The sequence below is a fragment of the Medicago truncatula genome, chromosome 4, assembly GCF_003473485.1.
Source record: "Medicago truncatula cultivar Jemalong A17 chromosome 4, MtrunA17r5.0-ANR, whole genome shotgun sequence".
In the NCBI taxonomy this organism is placed as follows: Eukaryota; Viridiplantae; Streptophyta; class Magnoliopsida; order Fabales; family Fabaceae; genus Medicago; species Medicago truncatula.
In genome coordinates this window covers 6,249,484-6,276,364 of record NC_053045.1, presented here as the reverse complement: position 1 = coordinate 6,276,364, position 26,881 = coordinate 6,249,484, and the positions used below count along the sequence as shown (strand labels likewise).

General features: G+C 32.8%; 3 protein-coding genes across 4 annotated transcripts; all 3 read left to right on the top strand.

The window, feature by feature from the left end:
- The first annotated feature begins 3,830 nt into the window (after positions 1-3,830).
- LOC11415304 (cytochrome P450 82A3) lies at positions 3,831-6,187 on the top strand. The gene is made up of 2 exons (XM_003604741.3): positions 3,831-4,796; positions 5,555-6,187. The coding sequence occupies exons 1-2, from the start codon at positions 3,831-3,833 to the stop codon at positions 6,185-6,187; spliced, it is 1,599 nt and encodes a 532-aa protein (XP_003604789.1).
- Positions 6,188-13,168: 6,981 nt separating this feature from the next.
- Positions 13,169-18,184, top strand: LOC11422754 (probable serine/threonine-protein kinase PBL1). 2 transcript variants are annotated; one of them, XM_003604740.4, is made up of 5 exons: positions 13,169-13,397; positions 15,195-15,871; positions 16,402-16,659; positions 17,040-17,159; positions 17,305-18,184. In XM_003604740.4, the coding sequence occupies exons 2-5, from the start codon at positions 15,236-15,238 to the stop codon at positions 17,917-17,919; spliced, it is 1,629 nt and encodes a 542-aa protein (XP_003604788.2). In that variant the 5' UTR covers positions 13,169-13,397; positions 15,195-15,235; the 3' UTR covers positions 17,920-18,184. The 2 variants fall into 2 exon arrangements, with proteins under 2 accessions (XP_003604788.2, XP_039689273.1); XM_039833339.1 differs by lacking the exon at positions 13,169-13,397 and adding an exon at positions 14,255-14,409.
- A 6,173-nt stretch (positions 18,185-24,357) lies between these two features.
- LOC11415303 (GDP-mannose transporter GONST3) lies at positions 24,358-26,363 on the top strand. The gene is made up of 2 exons (XM_003604739.4): positions 24,358-24,494; positions 24,975-26,363. Exon 2 carries the CDS (start codon positions 24,975-24,977, stop codon positions 26,076-26,078), a length of 1,104 nt encoding a protein of 367 aa, XP_003604787.3. The 5' UTR covers positions 24,358-24,494; the 3' UTR covers positions 26,079-26,363.
- Positions 26,364-26,881: the final 518 nt, after the last annotated feature.

Below are 26,881 nucleotides of genomic sequence, written 5' to 3'. Positions count from 1 at the left end.
TTTATTTGAGTTTTTACATCACCAGCTATCTAGCATTTGTTAATCATATAAGGCATGATTTCTCATCTACTAATAGGAGCATTTGTTATTGTAACATCTCATACTTCTTTTAGGATTGCCGACTAACCCCACAAATCAACATGAGTCTTTTCAGCGTGTTTTATCCTCACTCACACGCTTTCAAATAATGTTTAAGCATTGTTGACTGAGATGTTACAAATATGATATAGTGTCTTTGTTATGCTAGATCATTCATTGTATTGCATTTAATTAGTTGGTTAGAAGTTAGTTTAGGAGGTTACTTGTTTCACAAGTAAGCTATTTAGTTGAACCACTATCATGAAATAGTGCTATATATAGCCTTGTATATGTTCAATTGTATCAATAGGAATAGAATTCACCTCACATGTTAATGTAGAACAATCAAAGTGCCGGGGGATATTGGTTATTGGTAAGCAAGTAATGGAGAAGGATCATTGATCTAGTTTGCAGGGGTGTGTTCATGTTTTAAGGTCTAGACAATGATTGGCCACTATTGTCTCATATATGGGAAGAATATAGCAGCATGTTGCATAACAGGGGACGGTTTATGATGTTGTAGAAAAACCAATCATCATGTAGTGGCTTGAACTCGTGAATTGATAAGCTTACAAGTGTACGGTTTTATCGCATAATAAAAAGACATCGAACCCAGAGAAATTTGTGAGCACAAATGTATTTTTTTATGTTGTTTAGCTAGAAAAGATTTGATGTTTGAAGGATTGGTGGTTTTTTTGTTTTAACTTAGAAAATATGCAATTATAAAAAATGTCTTGGAATTATTAGATTATATACAATATTTGACAAGTCAAATGTCAACCTATTGTATTGCTATGAAACATCGAAGTCTAAAGATGGGGTGAACTAAAATAACTAATGTCCTCTTTCGAGGTTTCCAAAATGTATTCTAAACCAATATAGCATCATATTTTCCCTAGGAATGCTATGAACACTCTTTTTTTAATACATTGTCTAACATTCACTCTCTTTTTGAGTGAAACACATATAGACATCACATTTTGAGATTGAATCTCACATAAAATAATGAGACCCGCATGAGTTTCACTAATTAGGAGTGTAGTGTTCAAGAGAGTGTTAGAAAAAGAGTGTTCCTAACATCTCTTAGTCTCTCTATTCTCGTGTTTCAAACCTCTAGTTAACCATTATGATTCTAACATTTTTCTTCTCCTTTCGTCATGAATGTCAGTGCCTAGGTACGTATTTCTTAAAAACAATGAGATTGCATTAGATACTTTGAAACCCCGTCACAAAAGAAAGAATTTGAATTATAATTTTTTTTTATCTTTGGATTACTTTTCATAATTCCAAGACAAGAGGGTAACTATTTACTCATCATAGTGATGAGCTTAAACAAAAATAAAGAAGAAACAAGACATAAAGAAACCGGAAATTTTATTAAAAATGCACCATCAAGAATACAAGAGTTTCTAAATGTTTGAGATGATACTATGATGAATGAAGGTTAGATTACAAGTGGATTTAAAGGCACTAGGATCATATAACTTTGTGCAAATCAATAAGTAGGATCGCAATGTGGGCCAACCCATCCCGTTTAGGTCCAGCCTGCTATTAGTCCACCAAAAACGGGATGGGGCAGGCCAACTTAAAATAGTGGGTTCAATCATACATCCGCTCTGCCAAGAGGCGAACGGACGGGTTATCACGTCTAACAACTGTTTTCAAAATCTTTTTTTGTGACTAATGTTATTAAAACAACATGCTACCGTTATAACAAGTAATTTTTTTTTCTCATATGCAATTTATTCTCATTGTAATATAAAAAAGAATATGGGGTGAAAATAAATACATACATACGAAAAAATATTTGAAGAATATTAAAATACATCAGTTATAATATTTTTGAGTAAATTACTAAATTGGTCCCTATCTTTGTACCAAATTCTCAAATTGGTCTCTGTTTTTGTTAAACGTTTGACAAAGACATGAACCGTTTTAAATTATTAATAGAGTCAGGGAACAAATCACCATACACGGGGGTGGCAAAACAATTTGTACTCATAGCTATAAGCATTTAAAATCCAAACTCGATTTAAATATTTAACGAATTTTTCACATAAAATAAACAAATATTTTATAGAAATGTTACACTAATGTTTATATTCTAAAAATACTCAAGAATTTTCTCCATTTTATTATATCAAAATTATATATCAATTACAAATAAACAACCCCATGCAAATGCACATATCGATCATCTAAAGGTTTATGTTAGTAAACATTGATGTGATTTTTGAAAAACAAAATAAATAGAACTATTATGAATATTTTACTTAGTTATATTAAATATTTTTATTTTAATTATATATTACATCCAAACCTGCTATAGAGGCTGCTGCACTTTGACCCAAACGTGCTGATGGGGCTGCTGCACTTCGATCCATGCCACTCTGATTTTGGTGTGACTTTGCACATGGATGGGGCTGCTGGATAGAAGTATAAGAAAATTGCTTCATAATCCTGTTCAACCTCTAAAATAAATTGATTAAAAGTTAAGTTACGATTTGAATCAAAAAACAATAATCGAATTATAACTCGTAATAGATTTATAACTCGTAATAAATTATAACTCATAAATTTGATAGGCTTTTAAGCAATGTCAATGACTTGTAGAGGAATCACTGAAGTATAATGTTCCATTACTTGGGGGCTGCTAGTGGATAGAAATATATTGCTCCAATTTGCACATTTAAAAACATATTTTATTTTCTATTTAATTTTTTAATGAATTAAATGCACAAAATTTTAAAAAATATTTTTTCTTTTGAATTTCTTAACATGTATCCTTAACATTACCCTTATAATTATCACATTTGCAATATTGATCTCTCAAATTCTTTGGCAGCCAGAAGAGTTTTAGTTTGTAGCAGCCTTTGGTTTCGCTTTTGAAACTAGTGGTTTAGTTTGTTTGTGGTTTAGTGGTTTGCCAGTTGTGGGTTTGTAACAATTAGATAGTATTAAGCTACTTTTAAAAAAATCTTTCAAAAATTTAGAAGTTTAAACATAATTAAATAAATATTAATTTAACAGGGACTAAAAACACTAACAAAAAATTTTGTAAGGACTAAAAAGTGTGATTTATTTTTATAGGGACTAAAAACAAAACTGCAGATATTTATAGGGATCAAAAACTTAATTAATCCTAAAAAAAATAAGTGAAGGAGTGGGAGTTTGGACCCGATCATAGAGTTTGACCTAACATTTTCAGTATTTTGTATCAATTGATCTAGGAATTGTGAACAAGATCAGATGTTTTTTCTAAGGGAATATTAGAAATTTTTAATAGTGATTACATAAAGAAAAATGTTTTTATGTTTTTATGTTCCTTAAAAAAAAAAGAGTTTTTATGTTATCTTCGGTTAATATTAGCCACGCAAGACTCTTAAAAAAAACATTATATATATAGAATTATAAACGTATTATAATTTATAATTAATTGATTTTCTCACTTAATTTCTTATTTACTCACTTTAGACCTATAGACTAAACAAATCCCATTTATCACTGATTTGTCTCATATTATTTATCAGGTCTCATTCCATATTGCATGTATTTATTTTTGATCAAATCTCATTTAGATATTGCCTGTTTATGTCAGGGTATATAATTGTTTTTTGTATACATCCACATGCACTTTACATCTCTCCATCGTTGATCTCTTTGGTTCTTAAAATTTTCCTATATTTATAAGGTAGCATTCAAGAGTAATACTAATTCTACTCTCCACCAACCTCGTATATCCTTAAGCTAAAATGGATTTAGTTCTAAACAGCCTAATAAATGCCACACCATTTACACTCCTAATTTTTCTTATTTCACTATGTCTATTTGGATTCTCTAAATTTGCTCATAGCAAAAACAAAGAGGCACCAATAGCCAAAGGTGCATGGCCAATACTTGGTCACCTCCCAATTTTTTGTGGCACACAAGCACCCCATAGAATCTTAGGTGCCCTAGGTGATAAACATGGACCAATATTCACCATCAAGCTTGGTCCTAAACATGCCTTAGTACTCAACAATTGGGAAATGGCTAAGGAATGTTTCACTACAAATGATATGATCGTTTCGTCTCGTCCAAAGCTTGTTGCAACTGAACACTTAGCTTATAAAGGAGCCATGTTTGGCTTTGCGGCCTATGGTCCATATTGGCGCCACCTTCGCAAGATTTCAAATTTAGAGATTCTCACCAGTCGTAGAGTCGAGCATCATCAACATATTCGTGTTTCTGAAGTTCAAACATCGATTAAAGAGCTCTTCAATATTTGGTCTAGAAAAAAGAACGAATCAAATCCATCAAACTATGTGTTGGTGGACTTGAAGCAATGGTTTACACACGTAACATTTAATATGGTCCTTAGATTGGTTGTTGGGAAGAGATATTTTGGTGCAAAAACTATTGTTGATGAAGAAAAAGCTCAAAGAACTGTGAAAGCTTTGAATGAGATGATGCATTTGTCAGGGATAATCACTGTGGGAGATGTTATTCCATGTTTCAAATGGTTTGATTTTGGTGGTCATGTAAAGGCCATGAATGAAACTTCTAAGGAATTGGATGAAATTTTAGGTGAGATGTTAAAGGAGCGCCGCCATAAAAGAACTTTGAGTGAAAAGGTTGATGGTGAAGATCAAGACTTCATGGATGTGTTACTTTCATTGCTTGATGGAACAACTATTGAAGGGTTTGATTGTGATACCATGATCAAAGCCACAATATTGGTATGTATATATGTTCTACTAATATTTTGCATAAATTAAATTATTTATGACTAAATATTTATATAGGTAAAATGTGGTTAATATATTTTCAATTGTTTAGTCAAATTCATCATTCAACTAACCAACACTTCTAATATGAACCTTTTTAAAAATTAGTTCAAATAAAAAAAAAAATTACAGGGGGTTAAGCACTATTAAACCATAATTTGAGTCGGCTAGTTTAATTTCTTTAAAATAAAATTAGTACAAAAGTCAGCCTTTAAAATTAACTTGATATAACATGATAAACTAATATTTTATTGCTATTAGAAAACTTAAAGTTCACGATTAGACTATGAGACAAAAGGGAAATGAATCATCTCAATTGTTTTTCTCTCGTGTCTTTAAATTGTTATCAATCTCACCACTAAACTTTTTTAATCTCATTTTTATATTAAAAATAAATCTCACATTTTTAATCAAGAGATTGACAAAAATTGAAAAACACGACACAAAAACAATTGAGAGGATTCATTCGTGGGTCAAAGCTCCAATATTTGTTTTTCTATTCAAATCTTAGAACACGAGATCTAGGCTAGACAAACGACATGCTCCTTTTGTAACAAGATTTAAACTTTCTAAATTTATAGATCAATAAAATCTTAATTCGTACACATAAATTTCACTTTTTTTTTTTATTGATTTACATGGTTTACCTTTATTTAAACATTAAATAAGTACATGAACATATTTTATGAGAGTTTGAACTTAATTTGCAGACAATATTTATCGGAGGAAGTGACACAAGTAGTGGTGCCTTAACTTGGGCGCTAAGTTTGCTATTGAAAAATCCTATTGCCATGGAAAAAGCAAAAGAAGAACTTGACACTCATGTTGGTAGAGAGAGATTTGTGAATGAGTCAGATATAATTAAGTTGGTATACCTTCAAGCTATAGTCAAGGAAACACTGAGATTGTATCCATCTGCTCCTCTAGGCGGACCTCGTGAATTCTCAGAGAATTGCACTTTAGGTGGTTATCATGTTACAAAAGGAACTCGATTAATCACAAATCTTTGGAAGATCCAAACAGATCTTAGTGTTTGGCCAAATCCATTAGATTTTAAGCCAGAAAGGTTTCTTACAACTCATAAAGATATTGATGTTAGGGGTAATCATTTTGAACTACAACCATTTGGAAGTGGTAGAAGGAAATGTCCTGGAATATGTTTTGGACTTCAAATGGTGCATTTTACTCTAGCTAGTTTTTTGCATTCCTTTGATATCTTAAATCCAACACCTGAACTTATTGATATGACTGAAGAATTTGGATTAACAAATAGCAAAGCTACTCCACTTGAAATTCTCATTAAACCACGTTTGTCTCTCAATTGTTATGATGAAATTATGTGATTCTAGTTAATACTTAGGTGTATTGTCTATTATCAAACTATTTTTCCTATATTATGTAATGGGTAGGTGTCTGTTTGGTGTGGGTTATTAAGTTGATGCATTTTTAGGGGAATGACAATAAATTTCACAAGTCACATGAGGCTTCAAAATTTATGTTTCATATTGAGCCTTTAACATGTATCTGATGGTTGAAATAAAAGTTCTAGTTTATTATATAATACGTTCCATATGTACTTCAAAAAAAACATGAGTTGCAATTAAGATAAACAATTATAAATTTTAATTTCATTAATAATAAATAAGCATAATAGCTCAAATGATTTTAGTATTTGAAATGATGATACCTTTAATTGTTTATTCTTACTTTAATTTTCACTTATATATGTATATATATATACACTATTGTTATGGAATAACAACTCAATCTTTTTTTTCAAGTAATCTAGCGACTGGAGCTCACACATTTTAAATGTGAAGAAGTGGGGTGTTCAGGATTTGAATCTCAACCACTGCATATCTTATGAATTATCCCCATAAATTGAGCTAAGCTCACGGGGATACAGCTCAATTTATTTTCCTAATGTGACTAGATAATTATATACTACAATATAAAAAATAAAATAAGTATATGACATCATATTTCACACATGTCATTGTTAGCTGTTTTTAGTCAAAAATTTAGTTTTTGGGCTACTTGATTAGATTGCTCAAAAACTTCCCAAAAAATCAGAAGAAAGAAAATCAAGGATCAAGACTCCCCCTAGAAGGAACTTCTTATGGGACTCCACCCCACAAAATTCAAAATTCCATCGTTTAGACCCATTTTTCATTTTTATTTATTTTTCATATTCTCCGAAAAATCCAAAAATATTTGCATTAGTTTTATTTGACTTTAAGAATTTTTTGTGGTATTATTATGATTTTATTTGACATGTTTTTTCATTTTTTACTTTGTTTTTCTTTTGTTGTTTTTAAAAGCAAAATTCAAAACTGCTGAAATGGGAGAGATTATGACTGCTGATATATAAAAACATATTTCTGATTATAAAATTCGAGCACAATTTGTATGTGTTTGGATTTTAGAATCCAAAATTCCATGGGCATTTTTGTAAAAATTATAGGGCGCGTGAGAAGTAGATAGGGTGAAAAAAGTAAAGCCCAAAACTAAATGCATAGAAGGCCTAATCCCAATAGTCCAATAGTGAGAATAGGCCTAAGACCGTCCGAGGTGACCTCCTCGTCATAAAGCATGGTGCATCATAAGATCTCATCTTCTGTACCATATGGGGATACATCACGTCTTGAGTATGACATGTAACACTAGAAAACACCTCCAACGCCGCCTTAGGAATAACCTCATTCCTCGCGCAAGGAATGAATGGCGTGCCAATATACTCCACCAAATCAGATAGGCACCGTCAAACCATCACACAATTACTAGGATTTTTCAACTAACGATGAGCTCACCCGAATAAAATATGTACCTCTCATATCTCGTAATTGGTTATGCTAAACAAACAAGATTATATATGTATCAGACTCCACCAAATCGTTGGAGCAAGAGTAACAACATTATAGGACGAATCTTTAGAACACATCACTATAACTAAGAGTCTTGCCCCCATGTATGATCACATTACTCCCTTTACTTTGCTACCTAGTAGCATCCATACTTACTTAGAGTGTCGAGTTTTAACCTAGTCACCCAAGCTCTTTGTTCTATTTTTTCTTTTTAATAAATTTGTAGGTATTCTAGTTGACATGTGATAGTTTTCAGGTCCCAACCTATTTGATATTTCATCTCTTGAATGTGATGCTTTTGCACTATATCATTCTTAAATAGGGTTAAATAAATTTTTTCTCCCTCCTAAAAAAAGTTTTTTCTTCTTATAAATATCTCAAATTTTGTTTTTGATCCCCTCTGAAACTTATTTCATGTTTTTTTTTTTTTTGGTCAAGTAGTTTAGTGGTTAAAGCTCACACAATAAAATTGTGGAGAAGTGGAGTGTGTGAGGTTCGAACCCCAGCCCCTGCATATAATATGCAATATTTCATGCTTATTATCATACTTATCCGGCCATATTTATAAGCAAATATTATTTTTTCAGATTCATTTAATAATTGATGTTTTAGACTATACTATAGTTCATAAACATCAATTTTTTAATGAATATGAAAAAGAAATATTTAATTATAAATGTGACCACTATAAAGCGTATTAAGGGGGATGTATTGGATTAAGATTTTAAAAAACTATTTTAATAAAAAAAAAAAAAAAGTCTTTGAGATTTTAAAAGACTGTGTGAGATTGTATTGATTCTGTGAGATTTTAAAAGACTTTTTATGTAAAAGACTTTATACACTCAAGATTTTAAAGGATTTATCACATTGACTTTTAAGGATTTCAAAGGATTTTATGTGATTTTAAAATTTCAAAGGATTCAATGAATTTTAGGGGAAAAATAACAAACTTACAAGCGTGAATGATAAAAATAATGAACAAATAAATTCTAGCATTTGAATAAAGAAAAATAAAACAAATAAAAAATTCTTTTACTATTGATTTTCAAGGGAGCCCCTATTATGGACCTCTTTTTTTAGAGTCCACCCATGGTCCTTAGTAATTGACCGGCTATAGCAAGTTTATTTTGTTCCTTTCCAATTTAAATAGTATATATCACTTTTACATTTTCTCGCCTCTATTTCTTCATTCCATAACTTCATTTCATACTGTACCTACTTCTTCACTTCATTCCTTTCATGTAAATCTTTATGAGGAGCAGTGGTGGGACACGATCTTGATTTTGTCTTTGATGTTGGTGTTCTTGTTTCCAACTCCAAGCATGGAGTGTGCCTTGGTTAGGTAGAAGGAATGATTTGGGGGAATACAAATTGCAATGACTTGACGCAAATATAGAAGTTTGTGTCTTTAATGAAACTGAAAGCAGATAGTTTATCAGTGTCTTTCAGAGGCAAGATCTTCAACGAACACTTTTGTCATCATTGTGTTCTCAAATTGTAATTCATTGTTTATTGTTGCTGCTGTGTTTCATCAACCTATGAATGATGGAATTGAAGTTATGGTAACAAAAAGTGGATTGCGAATTGGATGATTAATTCGTTTTTTGATTCCATGGTAGTTGATATGAATTATGGAATTAACTTTTCATCAACGTTACTTTGTTTTTCTCAATTTGTACATTTTAAATTGAAAAGGTACAGAATCTACCTACTATAGTAGGTCAATTAGCAAGGACCATGGGTGGACCTTAAAAGTAGAGGTCCATATTAGGGGCTTCCGATTTTCAAATTTTAAGAATTTTATGGATTTTATAAGATTTTAAGGGACTAAAAAACACTCTAACACATTATTCTCAATACACATTTTTTATTTGTTAAAAATGTTATTCCCACAAAATTCAATTGTACATATTTAAAATTATGTCAGCACTTACAAATCTTTTAGAAAAAAATATTGTGTCAGCCACTACAAATCGGTCGAGTTTACACGAGTTTATCGAGTGTTAACTCAGTCAAACTCGTTAAACCTTCTGATGTTACCAGAAACCGAATTTACCTCAGAGTTAACACGATTTTTGTACCTAAAAATGTAAACTCGATAATCTCGGAGAGTTAACACTCGATTTGCGGAACATTGATTACAACATACTCTCTATAATAATATTCTCAATACAATTTTTTATTTTTTTTATGAGATAGAGAGAGGGAGAGAGGGGGGATGAGAGATGAGAGAGACAGAGAGAATGGAGAGATAGAGAAACGAAGAGAGAAATGAGAGAGAGAGAGAGAGAGAGAGAGAGAAGAGATGAAAGAGATAATAACTTTTAAAAGAAAAACAATCTCAAAAAATCTTATCTTTTCATTAAAGACTTTTTCTTGTTAAAATTACTCTACAAAATCTCACAAAATCCAATTTATTAAACAATCCTTTGAAATTTGAATGATTTTGAATACCACAAGACTTTTTTTTAAGTGATGAAAAGTTTTGATGAAATACATCAAATTTTTTTTAAAATGACAAAGAGTCTTGATTGAATACCACAAAACTTTTTTTAAGTTGCAAAAAGTCTTAATTTAATACCACAAAACTTTTCATAATTAAAAAGTCTTTTAAAATCCCATAAAATCCTAATCTAATAGATACCCCTAAATCGTAAACAAATTGTGGTCAAAGAACAAAATCATAAAGAACCGAATTAGTCAAAGTCCAAATCAAAATATTCAAATGGATATGTTTGTTACATAGAATATCATTCAAAGTCATTTTCTAGGCTGAAAACCCAAACTATATAAGCCAAATTAAACAAAGAGACAAAAAGAAACAAAATTTATTTTAGATGAAAGTATAAAATAATTTTGCACAGATATTTTATTTATTTATTAAATGATTTACTAACGAGAATCACCCAACCTAATATGAAAAATCACGCTACAATACATCAAATGTCATTGTAGGTTTCAATTGAATTGTACTTACTTGATATTTTGAATTTTATTATTTACATATTCATTTACTCTCTCAAATTTTGACTATAAATAAAATTAATTAATTTCATGTTTATTAAGAAATTTGGTTATTGTAACTTTTTTTTGGTCAAAATAGTCTCATGGCAAGGATCTTATACATTATAATTCATAAATTTGAAAATTTGTGGGGTTGAATATGCATTCTAATACATTAAATGTTCTTACACTACCATTTGAACTGAACTTACGATATAACAACTATAATTAAATAAAATAATTTTTTTATCTCATTAAAAATATAAGTGTATTATTAATTAAAAGTGTCATTCACATACCAACAAAAGTTTGATCTAATGCAAGGGTATGTACTCTCACAATATAACAAATAAATGTTTGAATTTTAATTGAAAGAGATACTTTGGTCTTGATAACGAATACCTCTAAGATACTCCTTAAGGATCTTAAATTTAGAAAATATTCTTTTAAAAAGTCAAATATTACAAATTTAAATGCGTTGATTATACAAATTTTTATAAAAATTTATTATTAAAGGTTCTTGAAGAGTGTATCAGATGCATTTTAATATTTCCCGTGCTTAAATTTAGTGTATAGCATGTCTCAAATTTATTACCTCTAATTAACGAGATCTAAGAGAAAAAAAACGTGGCATCGTCTCTAAGGTCACTGGAAATGCCAAAATAGATGGATTGATATTTTTTCGTGGTTATCCATGAATTTCCCTGTATGTCTATGAGTAGGGATTACAATTGAACCCAAGTTCGATGGGTATCCACAAAAAATACAAGTAATAGGTAGGATAAAACCCCACTTTCATGAGTTTGGGTTTGGATTCGGGCATTACCTTTAAATTTAAATGGGTATGGATAATGATACTATACTACCTAGTCCTACAATCCGCATATACATTTTTTTTTTAACAAAACAACCCGCGTATACATATTTATATAAAAAAAAGATAAATAATTTATTTATTTTTAATGTATAATTAATTAATTTATTTAGCTATTTAAGTCTAGGCATAAACCTAAAAACTACTTAATACAATACCCGATCCCACCTGCTAGTATACAACTTTTAAAGGATGTTTTGGATGCTTTTTATTTTGTTAAATACTACGATTCATACTATTTGTGAGTTGATCTGAAAAATTTTGAACCATAATTTTATTTCAATTGTAATATTTTTATTGTCTTTTCACATTTAAAATGTGGGTATGGACACTAAGATGCCCGTAGAGTTTGTGGAAGGGCACTAAAGTTGTTTTCCTCGATGGTACAGATTCAAGTACGGTTATTTTTTACAAACACGGTTATGAAAAAGGGCATTGAAGTAACTTACCCATAGGGCATCCATTGTCATCCCTATCTATGAGTTTTGAGACTTTGTTTGTGACTCCGTCTATAATAAAAAAAGTGTTATTCATATTGGAGAAAATAAATGTCATTCATGAGAACTTTCATAAAAATAAAAGAGTAGATTTTTTTAGTCAAAATAAAAATATGTATATTCAATACCATTAAATAAGAAGGTTTATCTATATACATCACTTTTTTTTAATTTTTTTTTTTTTTTATAAAAGTTTTTTTTACTTATAATAGATAAGTATATGTTTGACTAAATATTTAAAGTATTTTAAGAAACAATATTATTACATATGTAAACTTTTTTCTAACAATCAATATAATATATGTAAAAGATGATAGGTTAAAATATGGTTTTGGTCCCTACAAATATGTCTCGTTTTGGTTTTAATCCCTGCAAAAAAAAATTGTTGTTTTTGGTCCCTGCAAATATGCCTCATTTTGGTTTTGGTCCCTGACTCCACTTTTGTGATGATTTGCACACGTGGCACATGATGACTGAACCCATTTATTAGAGAAATAGTCCCTGCAAAATCTTTTGATTTTGAAAAAGGTCACTGCAAAATCAGGGACTATTTTCAAAAACAAAATATTTTGCAAGGACCAAAACAACAAAATTTTTTTACAGGGACTAAAACCAAAACGAGACATATTTGCAGAGACCAAAATCATATTTTAACCAAGATAATATGTGATTTAGTGTATATGTACCTTTTCCTAGTATAGTACATACAAATATCATTTAAATGGACGATGTTCAAAAAGGAAAAACAAATCTCGAATAATATTTTGTTGTTTAGTTTCTTTTATAATAAGAGTTTGAATGAATATAACTTCAAAGTTTATCAAAATGAGGATAAACTTCAAAATTTAACGAACGATCATAGATATTTTCATATCATATTCATATCAAACATATTTTCACGTTAATGTGAAAGTTGCATGAGTCATTGATTTTTTTGGATTGAAAACACATTTTGTTTTGGTCATAGGAGTTTAATGTGAAAACTATATCTTAATGACATAAATTAAATATGATTTTGAATATGTTTGACCAATGTTAAATTACTTTATTTAATTTTCCATTTTTTCTTCTCTCATACAATAATATAAGTATGTAAGAACTATTCTCTCTCTTTCTCTCTCTACATTTCTCAACATTCTTCAAATTTCTCTCTCCAAAACCTTCACTTCGCAGCTTTTTCAATCTGCTTTCTTTGACTCTGTAACAGTTTTTTTCGTGGAAGAATCAGAACCACAAAAAAGTTTCGATTTTTACCCATTTCTTCAACCCGTGATCGCTTCACTGTAATTGGCATGAGCTTCCATTTCTCGTTCTGGTTTGTTCAATTTTCTTACTTTCCCTTTGATTCTTGCAATTTTAGCCTTTTTTTTTTAATGTAATTTTGATTATGAATTTTGATTTTTGTGTTGATGTTTTTCCTCCAATTTCTTTGGTTATTTTGTAGTATTGCTCATTTTAATTATTGGTTTTTTTTTTTTCCTTTAGAAAATTATTGGTGGGGATGAATTTTTTGGATTAAAAATTTCATTTTTTTTCTTAACTTAATATATTGAATAAATTGGTTTATATTGAAATTTATTTGATACTATGGATCTGTGTTGTATTCATATAGCTGAATTATTGTGGGTGAGATTCATGCAGTTAAACTAGTAAGGTTTTAGAACTTGGGTTGTTCTATTTATTTGCAAATAAGCATTTTATGCCATTATTTATTTTATTTTTTGCTTTTATTTATTAAATAATTGTTGTAGAAATTTGGAAGTGAGATGGAAAATATTATGTAATTTGATTAAACCATTTTCTTGGAGTGTGATGGATATTGGATACAAATTGGAAATGGGGTTTATTAATTAATTGTTCATTAATTGTAGTGATTTACATGCAATTAAGGATACGACCAATGCTTATGTGATCATGTAGTCTTAGACTCTTAGTAATAATAGTTTGGGATAAGGAATGGGAGAAAAAAGGTTTGGTGTGTTTGTTTAGTTACTTTTCACTAGGACGAACCATAGACAGTCGTTGAGAACTTGGTGATCAGAATTGCATGAGTTACGATTTAGGTCACATGGAGTTGTTAGGCTCAATCCAACAATATACGCCATATGAAATTTTGTTTTGTTTTTAGACTCACTGACGCACCAACTCACTGGAACTATGCTGGAATCATAGGAATCTTGATTCGGTTGTATTCCCATAGTATGTATCTCTGAGGGATAGGGAACCTAACATCCGCTGTGGAGCGACAATAAAGGCAATGAGGAACGAGTGTGGCTGGAATCTCATTGGCAGAGGTCTACGAAGAGTGAAAATGGCTTCTGAAAGAAGTGCATAGAAGTTAGATGCATTGTCAAGCATTGCACATATAGAAAGATACAGCGAATCAACAATTAGGGCATTGGGTTGTTTGACACTCTAATGATGATAAACCTCTGGTGTTAAGATGGTTTGGCATTACCAATATGGGTAGTGGGGTTAGTGAGAGATGAAAAATGTTGCAAATTTTTAGATCTTTGATGGACAGCAACTGAGGAACAAATGACTGTCTACAAAAATAAGGGCTGCTGTCACCATTATCTAGTAATTGATTTTGAGAAATAAAAAATTATATAATTCTAATAATTCATCTACATAGAAAAGGAAATGACCCTAACCCACTTGGGTTGGTCTGGTGGTGTTGACTTGGCACCTTGGAGTATGCTCCTCCTCAAGGTCTCAGGTTTGATTCTCCCCAGTGCCAATTTGGGTGGGGCTAGTTTAGCTTCTTCAAAAAAAAAAAAAAAGAAATGAAGAAATTATTTTATTTCTATGCATAGCTTTATGTTTTTAAACATATTTCATGAGTTTTACAATTACCATGATTTGAAAACCATGGTTAAGCATAACTTAGGAGTAAAATATGACAGACATATGCTTCACCATTTTCTTTTGAGCATTTCCCAATCAAGTGCCTAGCTTATTTTAATGAGATTTAAAATGGGGTGTCAAAATATGTCTTTGGAAAACACATGTTAGCATTATTTTATGTGGGATATCAATCTGTAGTACGTTGAAATTCAGTAAATTTATTTGAGATACAACTTTTACTTATTTGAGATACCTGTTTTTGCAGACAAAAACAGGTATCTATAACATCCTAGTTCTGTACATAGAATGGGGTGTTTTACTATATTGAAGAGAAAGAAGAAAAAGCCTGATCAGATTGTGTATGTAAAACGCGTAAGCCCTGGCGAAGATTCACCTACAGTACTGCCCGAACCCCAAACTCATACCCGCTCACTCCAGTCTGCGCCTCCTAGTTTTAAGATCAGAGTGAAACCCATTCAACCTAGCAATAAAGCCACTAACAATAGAATACGAGCATTGTCTGCTCCATCGAGTCTTGATGATGCAGAACAAGATGCATTGGCCACCATTGAGTATGAAGAACAAGAAGGGTCAAAATACCGAACTGGATCATGGAAGGAGCAGCGTTCGCCTAGTCCACAACCATTACCGCTTCCATCTCCTAAGGGTGGTGGTACATTGAAGACTGTTGGAAGCTTTAAGTTGGGGATAGCTAGTAGTCCTTTATATGCTTCTGGACCTTTGCCGCTTCCACCAACTGGGTCACTGAGAAACTTTTCTTATGATGAACTTGCTGCTGCTTGCCTCAATTTCTCTTCAGATCGATACATGTCAGAATCTCTTTCATCCACCATGTATAAAGCTTCCTTTGGTGATGATACCTCAACTTCAAGTTCAAAGAAGTTTGAAGCTACTGTCACACGCCTTCGCCCATCATCTCAGGTACTTTTCTCAGTACTACAATATTTTAATTTCATTTCTTGGTATTTTCTTGCATATACGAATTGCTATTTGCATAATTGGCCATCTTAATGGTGCAAAGTTATCAAATATAGGGTATTGTTGCTGCCTTTATTTTTTTAGATTGACTAGAATTCAACGTTTTATGTATTTTGTTATTTATGAAATTTGTTATATGTCAACCTTATATTTGTGTTTGTTTTAGTCAAATTTGCCAATAAATGCAACTAAGGAATTAGACTATTTGTATGTTTTTTAAATTTGTGTCATTCACCTTTCTCTTATGCCTTGTCTAAGCATAGTTCTTCTTTCTACTTGCTATCCTCCTTACTCTTTTATGTCTCCAATCCATGCATATTAATATGCTGTGAAATCCTTGTGGTGCTGAGTGAAAACTGTTAAGAATTGGGATACTTTCTGATTGAAGCATAAGAACAAGTTATTATTGTTAGTATTGTGAAATTTTTTGCATTAAAAATTCTAAATTGGACTAAAATTCTGTCTTTTTTCAGGGCCTGAAGGAATTCATAAATGAGGTTAATACTCTTGCATCATTGCAGCATCCGAACCTCTGTAGATTGCTAGGATTTCACGCAGGTGATGGTTCAGAGCATAGAATGTTGGTTTATGAGAGGCTATACCATGGAAGCTTGGACCGCTTATTGTATGGGAGATCTGATGGGCCATCAATTGATTGGAATACAAGAATGAAAATTGCAATATGTGCTGCACTAGGTCTTTCTTTCTTGCATGAAGAAGGGCCTTTTCAGGTAATTAGTATGAAAATTTAGAGTCATGTAATGACCTGAAGAAACCTCATGTTATCTCTACCTTTTCTCTTTATTGTATGTATGTGTAGTTTAGATCTCACTCAGTGAGAGCTAAAGGACCTGCCTATCTTGTTTATTTGTAAGTAACCACATGTGTCGATATTGCTTCGGTGTCAGGCATAGACACATGTCGCCATGTCAGACACCGGACATGCTTTTAATATGAAGTTTCGGTGCTAAATAGGTCATAATATGGACTGGATAATGCCAAGGATTTCATGATTAGCTATTTTGTTTCCTTTGAATTTCCTTTCGCACATTATTATTCAATCAAATATGTGGGTCTTCTCCGTGTTGATATCGCTCTTTTGTGTCTGCAGGCAATGTATAATGAATTTTCAACAGCTAACATTCAGATTGACAAAGATTTCAGTGCAAAGCTTTCAGGATATGGTTGTGTTGGACATGTTCCGAAGGAAGAGATTTCAAGCAGTTCATCTGTAAGTGCTTTGACCTATACTGTAGTGTTACTCTAAAATATCAATCTAGAGTCTGTTATATTTCGCTAATATTCTCTATCGTTTTAATATATTTATCATGAATATCTGTTCGATAATTTGTGGTCATGAATTTGTTTTTGCTCAGGCCGTTGGAAACCTATCGATGGAGACACTGGAGAAAGGAATGCTTACTCCGAAAAGCAATGTATGGAGTTTCGGAATTTTCCTTCTAGAGCTACTTACAGGAAGAAAGAATCTCGATAGCCGTCACCCCAAGGAAGAGAGAAATTTGGTGAAGTGGAGCAGGCCTTTCCTGTCTGATAATCATCGTTTGTCAATGATCATGGATCCTCAACTTAAAGGTCGCTTTCCTTCTAAAGCGGCGAGTACAATAGCTAACATTGCACAAAGATGCCTTCAAATGGAGCCATCAGAACGACCAACCATGGGAACAGTTGTTGAGCAGCTGAAAAAGATACAAGATTTGAAGCATTCTAGCAGATTCCCGCTGCAAGAACCTGCACAAATGTCGAGATCACCAAGTCTTAACGGTATCAACCACCCTGCACCAAGGCCGAGTTTCTCTCCATCACCATCATCCAGAGCCCTGGTATCTGTCTCACCTCCAAGATGGTCGGGAGTGTCAATTCAACTTCCACCTCGCGCGTTTTCTTCAACCCTCTATTTGGAGGAGCTTGATAGGCAAGAAAGCCGCAAGTCAGCTTCAGCCTCTAGGAAGGCTAGTGTTGAAGGATTTTGATTGTCGATAGTGTTCATTTTTTATTTGTTATTCTTTTTTTGGTGTAGTTCAACAGAGATTTATAGGAGATAAAGATTTGTAATCATCCCTCAGTGTGATGCAGAGAGGATGCTCTTTTGTACATAGTGCAAAGGTTGGTCCCCTTGGTTCAATTAGTTACTCCATTTTGATAAACATTTATTTGGTCTTAGCATTTTACTCCCTTTGTCCAGTAGTACCAAAAATATATGTGGTATAACAGAAAGTTGCAAAGATTTTACTGACATATGAAAGGTGCAATTAAATTTGGTCTTGAAGTTGAATTAGAAGCAAGACATATGTATATCTTTGATAATAAATATATAAAGTATGGTTTGAATATACTTTTCGTCATCCAAATATAAAAGCTTTCATTTTAAGTTCCCTTTTTTGTTTGAATTCCCACTATGTAAAGTTAGAGACCATTTTGGTACCAGATTGCAAAAATTAGAATTCAGGATAGGGATTTCTTATTCCTCATCCCCTTTGCGATTTCTTGTTTGTCCTCTTTTGTTTTTCATTCTGTTTGCGTGTCCATCTGTATGGCATGGTTATCTTCATTGTTAGTTCATTTAGATGATTTACGCAATTATTTGCAATTTGAGTTTTGATTTATGAAAAATGTCAGCAAGTAGATCATCTTCAATTGGGACATCAAGGAAAGGCCTACTACCAGAATGTGGGTGTCGATTAGTTTTATTTCAAGCAATTTAATTTTCTTTTAATATGTTTAGTTTTCTAGTTTGTTTAGTTTGATTTTGTTGATTAGCTTTATTTCTATCAGTTCAAACTCAAGTTTTTCTTCACACTGTCAGTCGTGGTTTCCTCTGTTCCTACTTCTCTATTCAACCTCTGGCTCGTCGATCATCTCATTTCAACCCACCCTTCTTTAACCTTTGTCTTCAACCATTCTTTGTGTTTCAACCTTCTTCTTCACTCATTTTCATCTAGCCGTCTGCAATCGTGCTCTCTCCGACCGTCTTTGCTTCCAACCCTGTCTTCAATCATACAATAACAATACGATATAGTTTTTTCTTCATCTTTGCTCTTCTGAGTTTTCATCATCGTTTCAGTGAATGCTTTATCGGGTTTTTTTTATGAAATTGATTCTCCTCGTTGCCCTGATTCCCTTTTATGCCTTAAATTGGTTCCCAAAGAAAGTTGTTCTTGTTTTCTGATTTAATCTATACTGGTAACAATAGATAAATTTTCCAGCTTGAGAAACAAGTTAGTGTATGCTTGTACTATATTAGTACAACAAGTTTGATAAATAATTTGTGGGGCTGATGATTATTTTGATTTGCTATTTAAGGCTGACACTGGTTAGTTGGTGCTAGGTCTGGTTGTATTTGAATAGAACATATTCTCCTGCTTTCTAATTCCATCTTGAAGTATATTGTATTGCATAATCCTTATATGTCATGGTGGTCAAGCAGTAGTTTTGTTAATTTGTTTACATTATGCTTGTAACATGGTCCATCATCATGGAAGGGAAAATCTAACCATGTCTTTTTTTTTTTTTTTTTTTAAGAAACTAAAATAAATTATATTAACACTGACACCGTAATTGTCACAATACAAGGTGTGCCAAAACAATCACGGGAAGAATACAGTCAAGTCAATCATACACAAACAGTCAGTTGATGCCCATACATAAGAGCGGGTTCGACCACCAACTATGAATACCGAAGCTAAACACAACATTACTAGCTTTCAACCACCACAACGAATAGGATTTAACTTGATCTAACAGTTGTGGTAGAGAACTTTGTTTGTTCCTAACATGTCATTCCGATCATTCCAAATAATCAAAACACAAAGGAGTCAAATAAGGTGAAAAAATGATCTCCGCGATTGCAAACCACCAGCATAATGGATAAATTGCGAGAAATGGTCTGAGATAACCTGAGATTCAGCCCCTTCAACTCCGAGTCACGCCCGCACTAGCGACCAAAGCGCACCATAATACGGACAAATCAAAAACAGATGCGTCAAGTCCTTAGCTTGCTCACACCTAGCACAACACAGCCGCGAGTCCACTAAAATGATCCTGCGATTTGCCAAATTCTCTTTAGTAGGTAAACGATCCTTCATCAGGCACCACGCAAAAATAGATACTTTAAGAGGTACTTGTTTATGCCAAATTAACTCAGAATTTTGATGAAGATGGGGCTGTTCTTGCACTGTCAATAAGTCATACACACCACGGACTGAGTACCCACCAATCCGGTCCGGTAACCAAAGCCACCTGTCAGAAGAAGATTCCTACAAAGTAACTGTAAGTAAAAGCTCCCTACACTCCTCTACCAAATCTTCCTCCCACGCCTACAAACGATGACGCCACTGCCATGCCTCCCCACCAACCTCCACACCTAAGTCGAATATGTTCATCACCGTGATTGGCTTGTTGACAGCCAAGTCATATAGGCGTCTAAAACGCACACACAACGGAACATTTCCACACCAACAATCACGCCAAAAATCAATATTGGCTCCATCCCGCACCCTCCTACTAACACACGACGCAAACCATCCCTCCCCACCCTCGCCTATCCCATCTCTAATCTTCACAATCTCCCGCCACCAAGAAGAACAACTCCGGCCCCCATCCTCCAAACCTCCACCCTCCACACCATACCTAGCCACTAACACCTTACGCCACAACCCTTCACTCTCTACTAACAACCTCCAACACCACTTTCCCAACAAAGTGACATTAAACTCCCTCAACCTCCTATCTCCCAACCCTTCATACTCCCTCCGCAAACATAGAGAAAACCACCTCATTAGCTATCAGAATTCCATCACGAATTTGTCTATTTTTTACAAAGGCAGATTGCACCTCAGACACAACACTGCCAATCACATGTCTCAACCTGTTTGCTAAAATTTTTGCCATAATTTTATAAAGACTACCCACCAATGAAATGGGCTGAAAATCATTCAAAGACTATGGACTCTCAACTTTAAGAATGAGAACAATGAACGTAGAATTTATACCTTTCGACAATTTTCCATTCCTGTGAAATTCTGAAGTAAACCGTAAAATATCATCTCTCATCTCATGCCAAAAAAATTTAATGTACCCAAAGTTGATTCCATCCGGTCCTGAAATGTCTTAGCTATGATATGAATTGATTGTATGGATAGAAAAGAGGCGTTGCTATGTGAATAGGACTCTTTGGCTTTGGTAAGTATTGCCAGTGAACAGTAGCAATGTAGCATATATAGAGGAACATATACATAAACGATTACTATATAAGTATATGCTATCTACGTAACCCATGAAGTATCTTATAAATACTTGATAAAATATTTTTTAAAAAATTTAAAAATTAATTCTGATACTTTTTAAATACGTACGCGCGTGAAAATCTGATACGGTTAAATTTGTATTATTTAAGTATTCCAGCTTCATAGAATGCTATTATAGTTTGCTGCTATATTCCCTTCATATGCTACTATAGTTGGCTGCTATATCCTTTTAGTTACACTTTATATGGTGGTGGTTTGGTTTTGTGTGCCTCGTGTAATGCGTGTCTTTTGTTTGTATGTGACAGGATTCTAGGTAGTATATCTTGCTACTCTTTTATGTCGGTGTATAGAAGTGCATTCGTATGGTGCCTACTTGTATGACATCAAAGTCACCAAACTCAGACATTTAAGTGGAACCCTTGAATGAAAAATATTTGTGCGAGTTTTAGGCTATGTTTGGTTTCAGAGAAACTATAAGGAAAGAAGAGGAAGGAGAGAAAGGTTGTAAAATATTCTCTTTTCCATAGTTTGGTTTGCTAAGGAAAGAAAGTTTTGAGGTGAGACCCACGCTCAAAACCTTTCTCCACCTCCAAGCACAGAAACATGAAAAAGACACCAATATCATGAGAAAAAGTCCAAAATAACTTTGATGTAATATATTATTTGCATTATGCCATTTTTTTTTAAGGCATATTAAGTATTAATGTTGTGCATCATGTCATGCATCCTAAGCAAGTTATGATTTTGACACATATGTACAAATTTCCTCTCCCAGCGTAAAAAATAAAATAAATTAAATTGTTATATTTAAATTAAAATAAATTTAAATGTATAGATAAAATATTTTATTTAAAATAGTAAAAAAAATCAAGGATGTAATTGTCTTTTCACAAATATACACATCATTCTTTCCTTCCACTTTCTATTCACTCTCTTTTGTACCAAACACCTAAAAAGATCTTCTCACTTTCTACTATCATTCTTTCCTTATACTTTCATTCCTTTAACTTTCTTTCCTTACACTTTCTTATGCAAACCAAACATACCCTTAGTGATTATAGTATATTTAGTTGACAAATGAATTATTAAAATAAATTATTTTGATGTGATAAAATGATTGGTTAGTAGAGAGAAAGAGAAAAGTTTATATTTGGAATAGCAATGGACAGCTAAAAACGCACGTCCATATTAAAGCTGGAATTTCCGACTTTGTAAAATTCACATTAAAGTGACGTTGGAAAGCGAGAATTGTGATAAAAACGTCAAACCAAACACCGCTAAAGTCATCAAATACAAAGGCACCCAATAGAACCCCTTGAGAATTCAATCCCTAGTATTTTTCATGATTGTTTGGTGTCTAGCACGCGATAGTGTAGATCCTTTGTGATCCTTCGTAGACGATAGATAACAAGTATCTTGAATTGAACGTTTTTACTACTTTGTAATAAATTTCGTTTACTTATTGAAAAATGTCTATTATATGTACAATAATCACGTGATATGATGAATATCTATCGTATCACTATATTATCATGTTAAAAAAATATATCACTTCTTGACCCAAAAAAAATAAATATCACTATTTTATCAAATTTTTATATGTACAATAATCACATGATAAAATAAATCATTTTCCTATCCTATCATGATTTTCCTTTGTAATTTCTATGTCGAGTATATGCTGAGTTAGAAATTATCCTGATGGGATTAAAAGATCATTCCTTATTTATTATCTTGATATTCTGCCATTTTTAAAATATTGTCATTTTTAAAATAATGATAGCATGTATTTTCTATTATAATTAACATATCATTTTTACAATATTTAATTAATTATGAGAGCAATTTTTTCATTTAATTATAATGATATCCTGTTTGTTATCATGTGCGCATCAAACACATGATAGTATTATGCGCATCAAACACATGATAGTATTAATGTTTATCATGTCCTTATCATATTCTATCTCTATCCAGCTTTATATCACATACTGCATCTATCACATCCCGACCATCAAACGGACCCTAAATTCAAATGATTGATATATGCTTCACAAAATAACAAATCCTTAAAAGAATTCGAGTTCGATTTTCGAGTTAAACAATTTTAGTCAGACTTTATTTACCTCTTTTCTTTTAAATAACACTGTTTTGCAGGATAACGTTACTAACAAATGGAGATGGCTGTTAGACCCTGTAAATGGTTATTCAGTGAAAATCTTCTATAGATATTTTACTTCCACAAGTCATATTTCAGACAGGTCTCTAGTTGATGATGTGTGGCATAAACATATTCCATCAAAGGTTTCTGTGTTGGTGTGGCGCCTCCTTCGCAACAGGCTTCCTACTAAAGACAACCTGGTGCATCGGGGGTTTCTTCTCTCAACAGATGTGGCGTGTGTAAGCGGGTGTGTTGACATTGAATCTGCTACACACCTCTTTTTACATTGCAATGTTTTTGGTTCACTTTGGTCTCTTGTGAGGAATTGGCTTGGTATTTCATCAGTGCCTTTTGGTGAGCTTCGAACACATTTTATTCAATTTACCAAAATGTCTGGCATGCCAAGAGTTTCTCATTTATACTTCAGGATAATATGGTTTGCAACTATTTGGGTGATTTGGAAAAAAAGGAACAACCGTATATTCAAAAATTCGGTAACCGTTCCTTTTGTTCTCATTGATAAAATTAAGCTTCATTCATTCCTTTGGTTGAAATCTAAACAGGTGGATTTCGTTTATAGTTACATAGATTGGTGGAAAAATCCGTTGCTTTGCATGGGTTTTCTTTTGTAATTGTTTTATTTTCTGGATGGTGTTTTTTGTCACCAATAGCTGTAACTCTGTAAATATTTGTGGTGTTTCTTTCTTTTGCGCGCCTTGTGCGAGGGAAAACACATTGTGGTAATATATCTCATTTTGATTTCTTCAAAAAAATATATTAATCTATAATATTTTTAAGGATCTGATAACTTTTTATTAAATAAATGTATTGTATTTCCTATTCCTATAAAAAAGATCAATTTAGATATTTACTTAATAAAACATTAAAGAGATTTATGGAAACAATATATTTTTTAATTACTGAAAAAGAAAAATTAACGAGATTTATGGAAACAATATATTATTTTAATCACCCTCACAAATTTTTTAATAACAACCTGCAAGCCACGGTAAGCAAACTACACAAAAGAAGAACAAAACCCAAAAATGAATCAAAAATTGAAAAAAAATCAGACACAAAACTAACTCAGAATTTCGCTTTCAACTTCACAACGCAACGCTCTCTTCAATTTCATATTCTGGTTAGTTACTTTCTTTCTCTCTTCATTTCTTCAACAATTTCAAAACGCACAATCCCCTGTCGTTTTACTCACACTCTGCTTTAGTTTACACCACACTCATAAACAAAAAATATATACAGATCTGTTTTTTAGATTTATTATTATTTTAAAGAGTCTCGCGGCGAAACTACACACTCCGAGAAGTGGGGAATTGCGTGTTTAAATCCGCTCCCCAGTAAATTAAATGTAAATGTAGTCTTTTACCATCTGAGTTGTAACTCGTAGTTACGAAACTTAGTTTATGCTTAGAAAAGATAATATGAGGATTAACTGAGTCTCGTAAGTACAACTCAGATGGTAAAAGACTCTAGAGACATTTGATATACTGAGTGCGGATTCATAGTTCCCCGCTTCTCAACGTGTGCAATTTCAACTTACGGTGAATTATTTGTTAAGTAGATTTTAGATTGATATTAATAGTGAATAATTTTACTTGTTTAGATGTCAAAAGTTGTTGAGAAAAACCCTACTAGTAATATGAATGTGAATGATGGTGTTGCCGGAAACTGGTACACTTCAATTGTTCATCAAGTTTCAGTATATGGTGTTGCTGCTGGTTATTGTTTATCTGCGTCTTTGTTGTCAATTATCAACAAATGGGCTGTCATGAAATTCCCTTACCCGGGCGCGCTTACCGCGTTACAGTATTTCACTAGTGCTGCTGGAGTTTTGCTATGTGGATGGCTCAAGGTTGTCGAGCATGATAAGCTTGATTTGATGACAATGTGGCGGTTTTTACCGGCTGCTGTGATTTTTTATCTGTCGCTGTTTACTAATAGTGAGTTGCTGTTACATGCCAATGTGGATACTTTCATTGTGTTCCGATCGGCTGTTCCGATTTTCGTTGCTGTAGGGGAGTCGGTGTTCCTGCATCGGCCGTGGCCGTCTTTAAAGACGTGGGCTTCGTTGGGGACTATATTTGCTGGAAGTGTGCTATATGTTGCTACTGATTATCAGTTTACGTTTGCGGCATACATGTGGGCGGTGGCGTATTTGGTTAGTATGACGATAGATTTTGTTTACATAAAGCATGTGGTTACAACAATTGAGTTGAACACTTGGGGTCTTGTGTTGTACAATAATATCGAGGCTCTTTTGCTTTTTCCGCTGGAATTGTTGATAATGGGTGAGCTGAAGAAGATAAAGCATGAGATCACTGATGAGTCTGATTGGCATTCGTTTCCAGTGGTTTTGCCTGTGGCGTTGTCGTGCTTGTTCGGTGTTGCGATCTCTTTCTTTGGATTTTCGTGCCGGAGGGCTATTTCTGCTACTGGATTTACTGTTCTTGGTATAGTGAACAAGTTGTTGACAGTTATGATTAATTTGGTGATATGGGATAAGCACTCGACGTGGGTGGGTACAGTAGGACTTTTGATTTGTATGCTTGGGGGGGTTATGTATCAGCAATCAACAAGTAAACCGAAGGCTGCGATACAAGAAACTAGACAAGAAGATGAGGAACAACTGAAGTTGCTTGAAATGCAAGTAAATTCTGAGACCAACATTAGTGATATTGAAGTTAATAAATCAAGGGAAGGAAATTGAAATTGTTTTTATGTAACAAAATTTCTATACTTCCTTAAAAGTATATTTTTCACAGGTAACGATCCAAATTATATCATTTTTTCACAACAGTCAATCCATTATTGTTTACCAATGATATATCTCAGTGAATGTCATGCTCATCGAATTTCAGTATGCAGCGTTTTGTTTACTTTATATTGGCTGTTATGTTTTAAGTAAGAAACTAAACATAGACAAAAGGATTCCAATATGTTCGGATTGCGTTACTTTATAGAGTTCTATTTGACAGACAAAATGATTCTCAAATTGATCCTTTTGTATTTAAGCTTTTTAGCTGTGTTATTTTATTATTCCAATTTTCTTTTTTTTTTTTTTTTTGCTTGCTTGTGATGCTGTTGAAAGGATCGTTGTATTGTTATCTAGTGATATGGCTTTTTGATCAGTTGTTAGGATAAGTGTCTGTCGGATGAATCGGGATACATAATTTAGTGCTCTATCATATTGGCTATTTCGTAGGTGTATCACTAAATAAGGGGTGTCACTAATTTAATGCTCTATCATATTGGCTATTTCATTCCCATTTTAGGGTGTTGCTTTAGGGATACATAATTTTGTCCAGCTTTGAGACATATATACCCAATTCAGTACTTATACACAGTCAATCTCAGATCAGTTTGTAAGGTAGTCATGTCAACGAACTTAACATATTTTAATACAACCAGAAGAGGGGATTGAGATTAGAAGACTGAAAAGCTTTCTCTTCTCAACATTTTTTTCCTTGCTCCTCCGAAGTTTTCAATACTATTGTTGTCTTCAAATAGGCT